The 13,347-nt window shown below is 40.9% G+C and overlaps 2 protein-coding genes across 3 annotated transcripts in view; both read right to left on the bottom strand.

The window, feature by feature from the left end:
• Positions 1-1,127, bottom strand: part of arhgap21b (Rho GTPase activating protein 21b) — a 37,212-nt gene extending 36,085 nt beyond the window's left edge. For both annotated transcript variants that reach the window (XM_035170105.2, XM_035170106.2), the window contains exon 1: positions 912-1,127. The gene's annotated coding sequence lies outside the window, so the exon portion shown is untranslated. The remainder of the gene's footprint in view (positions 1-911) is intronic.
• Positions 1,128-2,958: 1,831 nt separating this feature from the next.
• Positions 2,959-10,851, bottom strand: prtfdc1b (phosphoribosyl transferase domain containing 1b). The gene is made up of 9 exons (XM_035169399.2): positions 10,702-10,851; positions 10,353-10,459; positions 9,023-9,206; positions 8,434-8,499; positions 5,616-5,633; positions 4,521-4,603; positions 4,233-4,279; positions 4,012-4,088; positions 2,959-3,555 (listed from the first exon to the last, which is right to left on the bottom strand). The coding sequence occupies exons 1-9, from the start codon at positions 10,747-10,749 to the stop codon at positions 3,508-3,510; spliced, it is 678 nt and encodes a 225-aa protein (XP_035025290.1). The 5' UTR covers positions 10,750-10,851; the 3' UTR covers positions 2,959-3,507.
• Between the last annotated feature and the right edge of the window lie 2,496 nt (positions 10,852-13,347).

The raw sequence follows: 13,347 nt of genomic DNA, 5'->3' as shown, positions 1-13,347 counted from the left end.
GATGTTGTGCCTCGTCGTGGCAAAACCCAGAGGCTGGAAAAAACAGCTGATTCTGAGTAATAGCACAAGTTAGTAAACAAAGTTTCTATAGGATCATCATCATAACCATTTCAGTATTAGAATGTTCTACCTTGTGTCCTTCTGAAATAACAATGCTCTACAAAACAATTTATATTCCTCAATAAGAAATCATTTGCTTTTCCCATGAGGGGACGATGGTTTAAAAAAATATATAAAAAAAGAAGGGATCCCAATCTTTACGTGTAATCCGTGCGCACCTAACTGGAGATCGCTAATGTGTACACATGACCGAGTAGGTTTCGGGACACGTTGGTGTGACACGCCGCATCATCACCGCATTATTCACGCAACAACTATTTGGGCTTGTTGTCATCAGCTCGGAGCACAACATCGTGGCGAGTCAACACACTGCATAATGAATGACCGGGCAACAAGTGGACCGCACAGGGGAGGCAGGGCGACATTAATGCCTCGTCTTATTGATCTTCATCTTTGAAATTAAGTTCCAATGACCCCGTATAACCTGTGTTGTTGAGTGCAGGTCACTTAAGTGGGGTACACGGGTTGTGTTTTAACCACAAAGCCCTGGTTGTGCGGGGTCGGAGGGGGTGAATTTAAATGCCCCTTGTTTGAGATCGATGGTCAACGGAGGCTGGGACCGAGCGTGTCGAGCTGTTGTTCTCCAGCCGACCGACAAAAGTGGCTTTCCCCGTTGTTATCCCAAACACAAAAGGTGTCAAAATGGCGATGTGGGACGCTTCGGGTCGTGTATACTTCTCCAAAGCCGCGTGTGAAGCCAGGAAAGTGGGCAAAGGCTGCGACCGAACTGCGGCAACAGGCTGCTAGCGCCGCGGTTAGCATCCGTGCTAGCGGAGTTGAAACAAAGTTACCTGTGTAGTTGAGAAGCGTCACTTCGGGCGAGCGGCGGCGGAGACGTTCGTCCATAAAAGTTAAAAGTGAGGACGTGAAACGGGAGCTTCGATGAACCGGGGCGGTGTCATGGTGGAAAGGAGTCCGGAGTAGTTCCCGGTGGCGGCTCCACTCACTCACGGTTGGCGCATGGTGCAGTTTTGGTAGCTGGAATTTTTTTTTTTTTCTGCTTCCAGCGTCCCGACTCTCTCTGGGAGTCCACCTTCGGAAAACAGGCGCCCCGACAGCCAATCAGAGGCGGCGTTGTATTTGACGGGGCCAATCAGGTGCGAGGTTATAAAAGAAAACCCTCCGCTCTCTGATAAAAGGTGGCGTTGTTTAAACCGTTCCAGCGGAGTTTTAAAAAAAAAGAAACAGGGAGTTTTTCAACACTCAGATGAACCAGGTGGGATTTGAAACTGTGGTTCTGCGCTGGTTTTACGCGCTTTGGTTTTACGCACACACACACACGCACACAGAGGGCTGGAGCTGTGGGGGCGTCACATGTCCCTGGTTCAAATGGAGGTCGAGCAGAGCTGGCATGTGGATGGCAGCGGAGGAGGAATGTGAGTTCACACATACCACACAGCATCTAATCTCTGCTCTCATCGGGCTGCCATCCTCAGAGGCTCGTTCGAATGAAGACACGTTAAAGCAACTAAAGACTGAAATACATTCATATTCTCAGCACCCCCCCCCCTCCTTCCCCTCTCCGCCACATGTCCCCTTTATTCCTCCCCAACATAAGGGGCCACCTGTTCTTGGGATCGGCAGCTTTTTGTTGCAGAGGTCAGTTCAGGGAGGAGACTTTCACAAAGCTGGTCCCGTCCAGCCAGTTCTACTTCCAGTGACTCCATTGTGGCTATAAAACACAAGTACATTTAACCACTGTACTACTTCAGATACTTGTAGATTGTTTGTTTGTGTTAATTTGTGCTACATTACAGCTTTTCCTGGCTGAAAATAACACAAATGAAACGAAACACACAATCAGCTTGTAAAATATGCTGTAATGTTTAAAATCAAACTACCCAATATTGTTAAAAGTAACTTAAATGAATCAGTATTATTAGTAATAACAATCAGACAGACTGTACTTCTCCAAACCTGGGAAATTACAGCAGCATGGTCTCAGGCACATGTCACACTAAACAAGATGTAAATATAGAAGATAAATACTATACAATATTTAAAGAATGAATACATAAAAACTGAATATAATATATACACACGAGACAGTGAGTGCAATGCACATAATATGTATAATAGATTATATGGAATTCACCGTTTATAGTTCACATATTGATCCTTTACTTCTTTACTATAACTTAAGTGAGATTTTGAATGCAGAATTTTTTTACAATGTAAATGTAGTAATAGCATACAACTATTTACCTAGGCATCAGATTTGATAACTCACATTTTGACCCAAATGCTAATTCAACAATCCTTTCAGAGGACCTCATCAAGACATTATTCTGTGAGCTAACTTCTGTCAAAAGGTCACAGAGTCAAGTCACTGTGATCCCCAGCAGATCCCTGAGCCAAGAGAGAAAAATGTTTTTTTTTTGCTTTTGTGGGGCAAATGACACACAGTCATGTGTCAGGTGTGTACAAAGAGCTCAAGACAGCAAACTTCCCTTTGTTCCTTTCATCGTTTCATTTTCGGTCACCTAGATTTTCTTTCTTTCAACCTGACCCTGGTAAGCTGATGTTTCAGGATGTGCCTTCAAAATCAGAAAGATACGATGACAAACCAGTAAACAAAAAGTTACATTTCTGAAGGGCAATGAAGGAGTGTATGAAGAAGCCAGTGTTCTGTAACAACATGATCATCAATTTAAAATCCAAACAGCACAATACAATAAAATACATTAATTAGATTTATTCAAATGAAAACAAATCATTCATTATGACACACAGCCCTCTTCTATTTTGTATACCACCACTTTAATTTCGAAAATTTGAAGATGATTTTTGTGAGTGGATAGAGGATGTAAGAGAGAAAAAAATCAGGCAAGCACTCCCAAATGTTAACATTTTTTTATTTTATGTTAAACCTCAAATACTGAAAAAAAAGGAGGTAGTTGATGCATGAAATGTACAAGTGAAGAAAACTGTAAAGTCTAGCACTGATTTCCTATTTAAAACAACTCCCTTTTGTTTTGAAAGAAAGCTACACTCAGTTTTACCTCATCACAGACTGACCTAAAAAACTTTCACATTCATACTCACCAAGATTATCAAACTCTTAAGATTGCATCCAATAGAAGTAAGACTAACATGGCATTTGCATTGAAAACACCGAGATACACAGTCACAGTGCTGCAGAAATATACATTTCACATGTGAATCAGGGTTGTAAACAAAAAAGATGCTAAAGATAAATCTTGTTGTCTATGTTAAAACTGTTAAACATTACAGAGAAGGAATGTTGTATTAAAAAAACAACAAACAGGGTTATTCAAGATCAGATGTCACAATAGCAGCTGCCAGTGCATGGCATCCCAAGAAAAATGTTCCGGCTTGCTGTGAGATGACATCTGTGTAACAGTCGCCTCCTTGACGGCCCCTGCTTCAAATCTTATATTTCATCTTCCCACTTTCGCTGATCACGCAGATATGCTACAAATTGAGGTGGAAAGAAACATAAAAAATGGAGAATAAGAGCAAATTCTACAACATTCAATACAAAACACATAATAAGTTGGTGCATGTAATGACATTCAGTGCTCTCAGAAACTCATTTTGAGCTCTTCCTCTGAAAAGCTGCTTTCAGACATGCAATTTCCTGAAAGTTTTTGGAGGGTCTGTATGTGAGAAAACAAATGTCCCAGCCAGAACTTTCCCCATTAGCCCCCTAGTAAAATGTCCCGATAATTCATGAAGAGCGAGTGGACGTGTTGAAGACGTTTTTAACATGCAACAGACATGAAAAGAAAAAGAAGAATCTCCTGCTGCGTTCTTCATATGTGAAAGACAAACTCCCGCGAAATGTCTGGACCCAATTTGCACTGGTCCATATCTGAAAGCAGCTTCACAGAGTCACTGGTGTCTCGAGTCAAAAAGGCACCGACTTACATTGAGGTCTCTAAAATACTCATTGTAGTCTAAGGCATAGCCGACCACGAAGCGGTTGGGAATCTCGAAGCCGACATCTGAAATCATAGACAAAGACTGACATTAATTGCAAGTACTTGCAAAGCCAACTGACTCATTGACCAACAAGCTGCAACAATTGCTTTTAAATGTGAAAAAGGAACTGACTCATAAACACATGAAAGGGTTGGTAAAGTACATACAGTCAGGGAGACATGCTGAGTTGAAGGGCATTCTCTTCACAAGCAATCTGGGGAAAATAAAAGCAGACATTATCATATGATAACCTCTCCTACCTGTTGTGCTTTGTGTCAACAGGCCGTATTAATTTTAAAACAGCGGCACCTAAGACCCGCATGGCTTCTCCTCTCTTTGTCTCTCTTGCTCTGTCTAGACCAGAGGGCAAATTCAAGTGATTCACAAAGCAAGAAACTATGCTGCCTTTTTTTTTTTCTTCTTTTTTTTTGATGTCTTCCCGGCCACAGCCTTACCCTGCGACTTTGATCAATTTGGGCCTGAAGGCTCCAACGTGCTCCAGGAGAGTTTTCATTGTCTTTCCGGTGCCTACAATGGCCTGTGAGGGACAGATAGAGAAACTGGATTGAGAAAGCAGCAAATGTTGACAAGAAACTGAATCACCTCACACTGAACTGCAAAAAAGGAGGAAGTTGATAACACTGTACTTATTACATAACCATTTATGAGAATTCTAAAAAAAACAGCTCAACCTCTGACGAAAAAAGGGAATTTAAAACCAACATTTGATGACTGACAGTAAGCGCCTCGGACTTCTTGCACTGGGGAAGAGTGAATGTTGTGGTGGAATGAAACCACAGAAGTTTGCTTTGTCAGCATTTGATGTGTAGATGTAGGTCAACTTGCCCTACATGGAGAGTGGATGCTCCTTAACATTTTTCAATAGTGAATGGATACAGCGTAAAATTAGGTTTTATTTTGCCTTTGAGTTTCAGCGTTGTTCGAATGAATTTATTTGACTTATGTATGGAGCTTAACCATCTTAACCATTTCAATAGAGATATGCTCTATGCTCGAAACAGAATGTGGCCTAATGTTTCCAGACTGTGGTTTGAGTGATCAGATCTCACGTGATTAAATCAATCAAGACGGATGTAAAGTAATAATAATCCACCAATGACGTTATGTTTAAATTGCTATTTTTCTGTTAGCAGGATAACGTAAAAACCATTGAACTGATTTTATTGAACCTTGGTGGGAGGGCCGAGGAAGAACTACCTATCTTTTGATGTCCGCAAGAACATACTGTTCCCTGACTAATTCCACTTCTCCTCAGTGCAACTCTTCCCACGACAGGACTAAATGATTGCGCTAACAAGGAAGGTTCATGATACTGTTACAAAAAAAACAGCGCTACCATTTCCCAAATATAGGTCAGCCAATTAAAAAGTTTCCTCATGTTGAACTCCAGTCCAGAGGAGGAAGAAGAAAATAAAAACTAACTTTAAATTGCTCCCCTTGACCTGGATAAGCAACCACGCCATGAAATACAATGGGCCCATTTGGTTGAAGAGGATAAATAGAGAAGGAAAAAAACATGTTTGACTCACCTCCACAATCAGTACGTTCTTATGAGAGTGTGTTGGGGAGGGAAGAGAGGAGAAGAAAGAAGTTATTCTTGGTTAGAAACAAATAACAAAGCTTCAGTGTCGTCTGTAGACTTCAAATACACATATTATAGATAACAAGGACAGGTGAGTATAAAAAAAAATCTACTTGTCCAATCGTCCATGATGTCAACAGCAACGCACTATACACTTTAAGTAAAGATAAAAGTGCAAACTATTTTTTAAAATACAGAACATATTTTTGGAGAAATATAAAGAGAGGAAGAGGAAACATGTGCTATCAACTGAGCCATATTCATTATAGCAAGAGCTTTATCAGTAAGGCTTTTATTACATTTTGTGATATCAGTGATTACGCAGGGAAGTGAAAAAAGCACATAAAAACATCAGCCTCATCCAGACTGGGAATCCGTGTTCCTTCAGTCCCGCGTCGAATGTCACACCGGAATAGCTGAGATTCTGCAAATGTTTGTCTAATCAACAGGAGACAACTGGGCACTATTTATACGAGGAGTCGTAATCTGCGCTCCACTTCAGGGTAGACGGGTGGTGATATACTCACTTGTATGTAACTGTATGGAGTTTACTCTACTTTTCAAACAATGGATTCATCCAAGCGTGCGGTCATGCTTTTGTTAAGTCCCAATTATTCACACACATTTATTAAGAGGGCAGGAAACACTGAAGCTCGGTCTGTCTGGGTTTTTATTTCCTTGACAACCGCTCAACTTCAAACTTCCTGGATGTTTTTCTAAGGACTTCAAGGAAGTGCTGTTTTTTTTTTTTTTTTGGGATGAGCTCATTTCGAGAAACTAAACCGACACAGATTCCTCCACCTAATTACCTCGGCCAACGAGGTTTTGTTTTCACTCGTTTGTTTGTTGATACAAATAGCTCCACTAATTTCCACAAAATAGATGGAAGGATAGAGAAGACCCGATTAAATTTTGGTGCGGATTTGGATCCAGGAATTTTCTTTTACTTTCTTTAACATTGTGTGACAGGGCGTTTAACATGTTCACTGTTTTCCAATCTTCCATTTTCACATTTAAGAAGCTGAAATCTATGAGAGTATGAAATTTGGGGCGCCTGTTGGGCCTTGGCGGAGGTATTCTCTCTACTGAGTGGTATTCTAGTTTAAACTGTAAACTTGCTGTTACCATGGTAGAGATAAGTTTTTTTTAATTGAGATACAGCCCTGTGACGACGTTGCTGGTGATGTCAAAGGTTATACTCAAGCCTGACGGGTGCGGTACTGGTAAATTAAAGTCCTAGAAAGAGAAAGCCACTGTCTGACTACACAGCAGGGAGGCAAATGCGTAACATGAACTAAATATATTCCTTGTCACACCAATAAATTCACTTCTTCCAGAAAAACATTGCAGCATTCGGTTACTAACAGACGGCTAAATTTAGTTGTACATCACAGGGAGCTCGGGGATTTCACACGATCACGTCAAATACTGAGTGGAAAATGACTCAAGCTCCCTGCCTCATATCCTATTCATGTTTCAGGCATCTATGCCACGCCTGGCTACAGGGCGTATTACTGTGTGAATGTGAGTGTGTGTTTGATTAAGCACTTTGTGTGTACGTGTGTGTGTGTATCTTCTGCTGATTTATATTACCTAGAAATACACTCACTGACTTATGGCTCCTGTAGTAGTAATTCATCCCAGTGCGCACACATAAACACAATCATAAATGCACGTACACACAGATGTGTGGAGAGGGGAAAACTGCACACTTGGCAAACAAGCTGCAAATACACACACTCTCACTGATGCAGTTTTGCATAATATTTTAATGTCTTCATTTGATGAAGACACAGGACAAATCTCATCTTATGTGAAAACTGCTCGCCCAGTTGTATGTGACAGTCATGCTCAGAAGAACATGTACTATAAGGGTGTTGTTGTTTACAGAATGTGCAAATAAACAACTCCCTATTCTAACACTTTTTCAAGCCAGGGAGGTTGTGTTTTTGTCGTTTATTTATTATATTATTTGCTTGGTTGTTTGCTTGGGATAGAATTTTAGGGAGGGGCGGGGCATGACCCAAGGAAGAACCCCATTACCGTTTGGTGCAGATCTGAGGGGCGGAGCCAGGATTTCTTATTTCCACTTTCTTTAACATTGCGACATAGGGTTTTTTTCTACTTTCTACTTTCTTTTGGTTTCTCAGAGAATAATTCATAGATCTTGATAAAATAAAAAACAGGCATGTTTAGGGGAATAATATTCACAGGTTTGTGCAATTTCCAAATAAAGGTCTACATCTAAAATACAATTTTACACAGTGTACATGTCTGACAGCTCTATCAGAGGTAATATCCAGCTCACATGCACAAACGTTTCAGTTCAGTGAGGCACCGATTTTGATTTGATGATATCAAGACAAGCAGTTGAGCAGTGAGCCTGTAACAACTACAGTAACTCAGTATATCCTACCATTTAAACTGATTTTACAATTTGCCTCCACTGAGATAAAGTTTGAGAAGTTATAAACAATTATATGAGGACGTTTGGTATCTGATCACCGCTGGGTTCGTCAGGAACTGTCTTTGAGTTCCTCTGAGGAAGCACAGAACCATGTCATCAGCGTTGAGAGGGGGGCTGGCAGATCAGAGGGAAGGCTGCCCTCTTGAGGTCGCCATCTATCTGTACCCTCCATCTCTGAGCCATTTATGTGTGTGTGTTTGTTTTAATGTAAAGAAGCTCATTATGATGTTTTATTGGACTATGTGTTGTTGTTTATTTAAGGAGAGGTTCCCAGTGATGCAGATAAGAAGATTATTACCTTTCCAGCTAAAAAAGACAAGTCCTCTGCTCCAACTATTTGAAGATCCTCTGTCGACTGGTCATTCTGTGAAAACAACGATCCAAGAGAAACATGTTAATTTTCTCCTTAATGTCTAAGTGTTTCCTATATAAAAACATCATCTCCTCCAGATGTAAAGCTCAGTATTTGATGAAACTTCATTATTTACTTTTCAAAAAGATCAAAAACGTTGGAAAATTTCAGGATTCAGGTCAAAGTGTATTATACAGGCACATGATAATCAGATACTATTGATAGGGTGCACATTTCAAAGTCTGTGGTACTTTTCTCCTTGGCTGTGGCTGCGTTGGCCACACCGTGACTGCAAATGTGGGGCAAAGTAACACAAAGAAAGCGCTATCATTATTTTGTATAAAATATAAGTCGCACATCTTCTGACCAAGTCATGGGACTTATGAGCCATTTTCAGACGTGAACTTTTTGAGAATATCTGGAGCTACATGACGCAGACATTAACATTCTCACATACAGCCACTCCAGATAATTCCAGGAGATTGTCCAGAGTTCAGTGCATGTATGAAAGCAGCTACAGTGACTGAGTGCTCACCAGGTAGCTCTTGAGTCGGATGAAGTGGACCCTCATTGGGATTGTTCGATTGGAGTTGCGGCTGAGAGCCGTGATCCTGTTCACTAGGTCAGCACAGAACTGGTAGCCTCCTTTGAGCACACACAGCACCACGGTGTCATGGTCTCCCAGGTCGTCCATGATGTTTCGAGCGAGGCGTTCTGTCCTGTGAACAAGGAGAAATAAGAAATGTCATCTTTTAACTGGGCTCGGTCCGTCCAGGACATTAAATGTTGTCACTCCTGTGTGTTGTTTGTCTGATTATATGTAAGTTACACATGGCATCTCAAAAATACTCACTTACACACATTTCAATGAAGTTTGGTGAACAATGCTGGTTTCTACTATTTTTATTTTCATTTTTACTTTACTAAAAATAGCTGAGGAATGGCAAAATTCCACTTCCAGTACGCTCAGTATCACATTCTCTCTCTCTCTCTCTCTCTTAAACCAGCTAGTCTGTGTGTCTCTCTCTCTCTCTCTCTCTCTCAAACTGAAACAGTCTCTGGACCCGGCAGGAAGCACGCTGCACACATTCAAAATTTCTAGGGAGGAATTTTCTAGTCATTACTATTATTTCATCAATAGCAATATAACAAAGGTTCAATTTATATCGATAAAATTCTGGTGCATTGTGTAAGCAGAGTGAGGAGGTATTACTGTTTTATAAGTGTTTCTCATTATTTTCTCATAAAGTAGAGTTTAAAATCACAATCTTCTGTGATGTGACATTTATCGTGACACTTATCAATATCAAATGATCAGAAAATTTATTGAGAAACAGCTCAGTGTATTGGATTTGATCATATGTGATTTTACAAACATCTGTCAGATCGTGACAGGTCACTATAGTATGAATATCAACAGTATTATATATTCCAGTGTTGACACCAAGCCCTGTATTGCACTTGATTGAATTTCAATATTGTCTTTCACTGAGTAATTTGATAGAGATCATGAGTGAATCTGATTTACACGATAATTTCTATAAATGTTCTACTATCATAATTACATTCATTACATGGGACAGTGTGTCAGAGCACTCATAATGTTTTATAATCATCTGTGTGTGAGATGTGGTTTGTATTGTGGGGTTGATAAAGCTTTGCAGTGATGTTTATAGTTTTACAGAGGAAAACCACAGTTATGAGGGTTTAAACCACACCATCGAGTCTGGAACACTTAACATCCCATAAATCTGCTCACAACCTCTCGGATGCGCCCAAAAACTAAAAGCAGAAACATCTGGAAAGCAGAGGCAGGGTTTCGTTCGGTTAGTAAAGATTCTTGTTCAGTGTAGCGTGGGTTGTACCTGTCCATAATGACGCCATGTGGAATGATGACACAGTCTAAATCTCCGGAGTAGTGAGCCGGATAGCTGAAGAGGTCTAAACTGTAGCCTGGCCAGTCATCGCTAATCTGAGAGGGAATAGATGCAGACATCACATCAAACTGTGTTCTTTCATTGCGCAAAAGTGGCAGAACAGCAGGTTTATTGGCTGCACCGCACGCACGAGACCCCAAATCCAGAGCATCCACACGGTGCGTAAAGTTGCGCAGCCAAAAAGAAAAACCCCTGCGCCTCCACCAACAAGTAAACTTCTGTCTGCGCAGTTGGACACATGTGCAGCACATTTCCTCTGCTTAATGAATTGAATTACCACGATCCCGCCGCTTCCTCCGTCGGATTGGACAGAGAGGTCTGCCATGTTGTTTTCCGCCGACACAACAAAAAGGCTCCGGCCACAGGAAAAGCGGTGGAAAGAGAAGAAGGAGTTGGCTCAGTTCAGAGAGAGGAGGAGCATCGGGTTCTCATGAAGAACACGCTGGTGGCGTTCAATACAACTTCTGCGTCCGCTGGGGGCGCTCTAACACAGCACTTAACCATCCCTTTGCACTTAGACTTATTTTAAACCAACTACAAAGTACCCATAGACAATAAAGGCACGTTACAACTAAATTGACATTATGCAACAAGACGGAGCTAGGAGGGCACATAAAAGAAAAACAAGGCCCAACAGTCCTCTTGTGAAACCACATTTAAATTCACCAGATCCAGATTATTATTTGCATCTGCACCAAATTGCACACACTCATAAATATCAGTTCTCTAAATATGTCAGATTTTTTCCCTATCAAGATCCATGAAGTATTCCCTGGAGATGGGAGAGAATCTGGAGAAAAACACTTTCAAATGCATTAAAAAATTTAGCAGAGGTAACGATAGAGCCATTTAATAATCAAAATGATATATAAAACAATATCGCCAAGACTGAGCGATTGGTAATGATAGGAAGACTCAAAGCATATATGTATATATACAACACACACAAAACATAAAGAAAAAGAAAATGGATTAACACTTAAGTGGTCAGTCTGGAATTATTTAAATTAATTAAATTGTGCTTTTTTAAGTTTGCTTAACAATTGTAATCAGTAATGATTTGTTTAAGACATATTTTCCTAATATAATTTAATTACTTTTTGCAAACTCATCCCTCTGCACCTATATGCTCTGCACAAAGCCGCCCCCATCTTAACTTAATGGATACCTGGGGCCCACTAAGGATAATTGATGCTACCTTAAAAACAACACATCTTATTTGAGAACTTGATATGTGTTGTTGGACCTATGTGAAATATAAATCTATACTCAACACTTGCTTATAAATATGTCCCAGAGAAAAGGTAGCTTTTATGTCCTTTTAAACTGCATACATTTTTTTACAGACATCATTCAGTCATCCGGTTCAGCTATGTTTTTGAGAGACAGGAACTTATAAGATCTATCATCATTATCAGGAACTCAAACTCAAAAACACGGAAAGAAACAGGAAAGTAAAGCAGAAGATTGTGATGTCACACCAGGGATCTAAAAAAATGTTTTTATTATGCTGTGATTGAAAAATCTGAACAAAACCGCACTACTTTCCCTTCTGTGCAAATTGAAGTTTGCTTTTCTGCAATCGCAAAATTCCCTGTAGGCAATAATTTCATCTTCAAATTGAAATGCCACCTTTATCATGTGGGTGATCTGAAGGTTTTTAACAATATGTTAACATTGCCATCTAGTGGAGAGAAGCAAACACTTCTGGCTCTTCTGTGCACTGCTTTTATTCTTGTGAAATCATTTAGCTAACTTAGATATTTTCTGTATTTTTGAATCTCTTCTCAAACGTTGTCTCGTGCTGCTTTTCAAAACCAGAGACAAATAGACTTGCGGGCCTGTCATTTAAGAGACGCCACACCCGGTCTCACTTGCACGTTAAAATCTGTGTTTGTGTGACAGTGTGTGAACAAGTGAATTCTGGATGAGCCACCCAGGGACTGGTGTGGTCAGTCCGCTCGTCTGGCAGCAGCAGCAGCAGCAGCAGCAGCAGGGTCTGGGCTGTCGTGTCACTGCACATTAGAGCAGTCTGCCGGGCTCTGTTGAGAGGGGGAGACAAGGTGTCTGGGCCTCCCACCCGTGCTCCTCCACGGCAGCTGTAATTACAAACAGTGGTACAATGACAGCTGGGGAGGCAGATGTCAACAGCAACATTAGATTTCAATAAGCCTGCACAGTGCCATCACCTCCGAGGAATGAGGAGGTGTTATGACCACACTCTGTGATTTTTTTTCTTTCTCGCTGAAAGCGGCTATCATAGCCATCATTCCCCGTACAACTTATTTCAAAAGCTGTTTTTGTTTCGCATGATAGTGCAGCAGGCCCGATGATCACCGAGCAGTGCCGCACAGGCCAGAAGATGTTTTCAGATGAAGTCCTGTCAGATTGTTTTTGATGCCGTCTCTGCTGGCGAGAGCCGACTGGCTCTTTTCGCTGCCCTCGGGGTGCAGGGGGGAAGCAGTCTGGCGTTGGCATTTCACACTCGCTCAACAGTCAAGGCCTGTGACCATCCACAGACTTTACCGCCAACTGCTGCCTTACACCCTCGTCCCTGTTGTTTGGCCAATTATGAATATTCAGTTGCCATGAAAGTAATTCTGTCAGACATGCAACTGTCTGGCCAGATAATGTCAGCGGTGTTGTTTGTGGTATTTGAAGGGAGAAACTCACAAGGACAAGGCCAGTCGTCTCCTTTATCAGATTTGGATCTTTATAAGGAAAAATGCTTTAAAAATATGGGCAAGTCCAAATAAATCCAAATAAAATTGTTATATCTTTCTTTTCTCCTCTTTGTATCAAGAATTATTCCTCTGTGTGGGATGGACCTCCATTGTTGATCAAAAACTAAAAACACACCACTGAGCCACACTGAAACACTGGGTGACATGTTCCTTCATTACCAAGAATATGCACCATCTTG

The sequence above is a fragment of the Hippoglossus stenolepis genome, chromosome 11 (assembly GCF_022539355.2).
Source record: "Hippoglossus stenolepis isolate QCI-W04-F060 chromosome 11, HSTE1.2, whole genome shotgun sequence".
Lineage (NCBI taxonomy): Eukaryota > Metazoa > Chordata > Actinopteri > Pleuronectiformes > Pleuronectidae > Hippoglossus > Hippoglossus stenolepis.
Note: the sequence above shows the minus strand (reverse complement) of the source record. Positions and strands in the feature narration are given on the sequence as shown.

What these genes read in the sequence shown, in the direction of transcription:
- prtfdc1b (XM_035169399.2), bottom strand. Translation starts at nt 10,749, where the DNA reads ATGGCAGACCTCTCTGTCCAATCCGACGGAGGAAGCGGCGGGATCGTG. An exon ending in CTCAGCATGTCTCCCTGACT is followed by an intron (nt 4,089 to 4,232) that starts GTATGTACTTTA and finishes CTATGATTTCAG; the next exon opens with ATGTCGGCTTCGAGATTCCC. An exon ending in AGTATTTTAGAGACCTCAAT is followed by an intron (nt 3,556 to 4,011) that starts GTAAGTCGGTGC and finishes CTCAATTTGTAG; the next exon opens with CATATCTGCGTGATCAGCGA.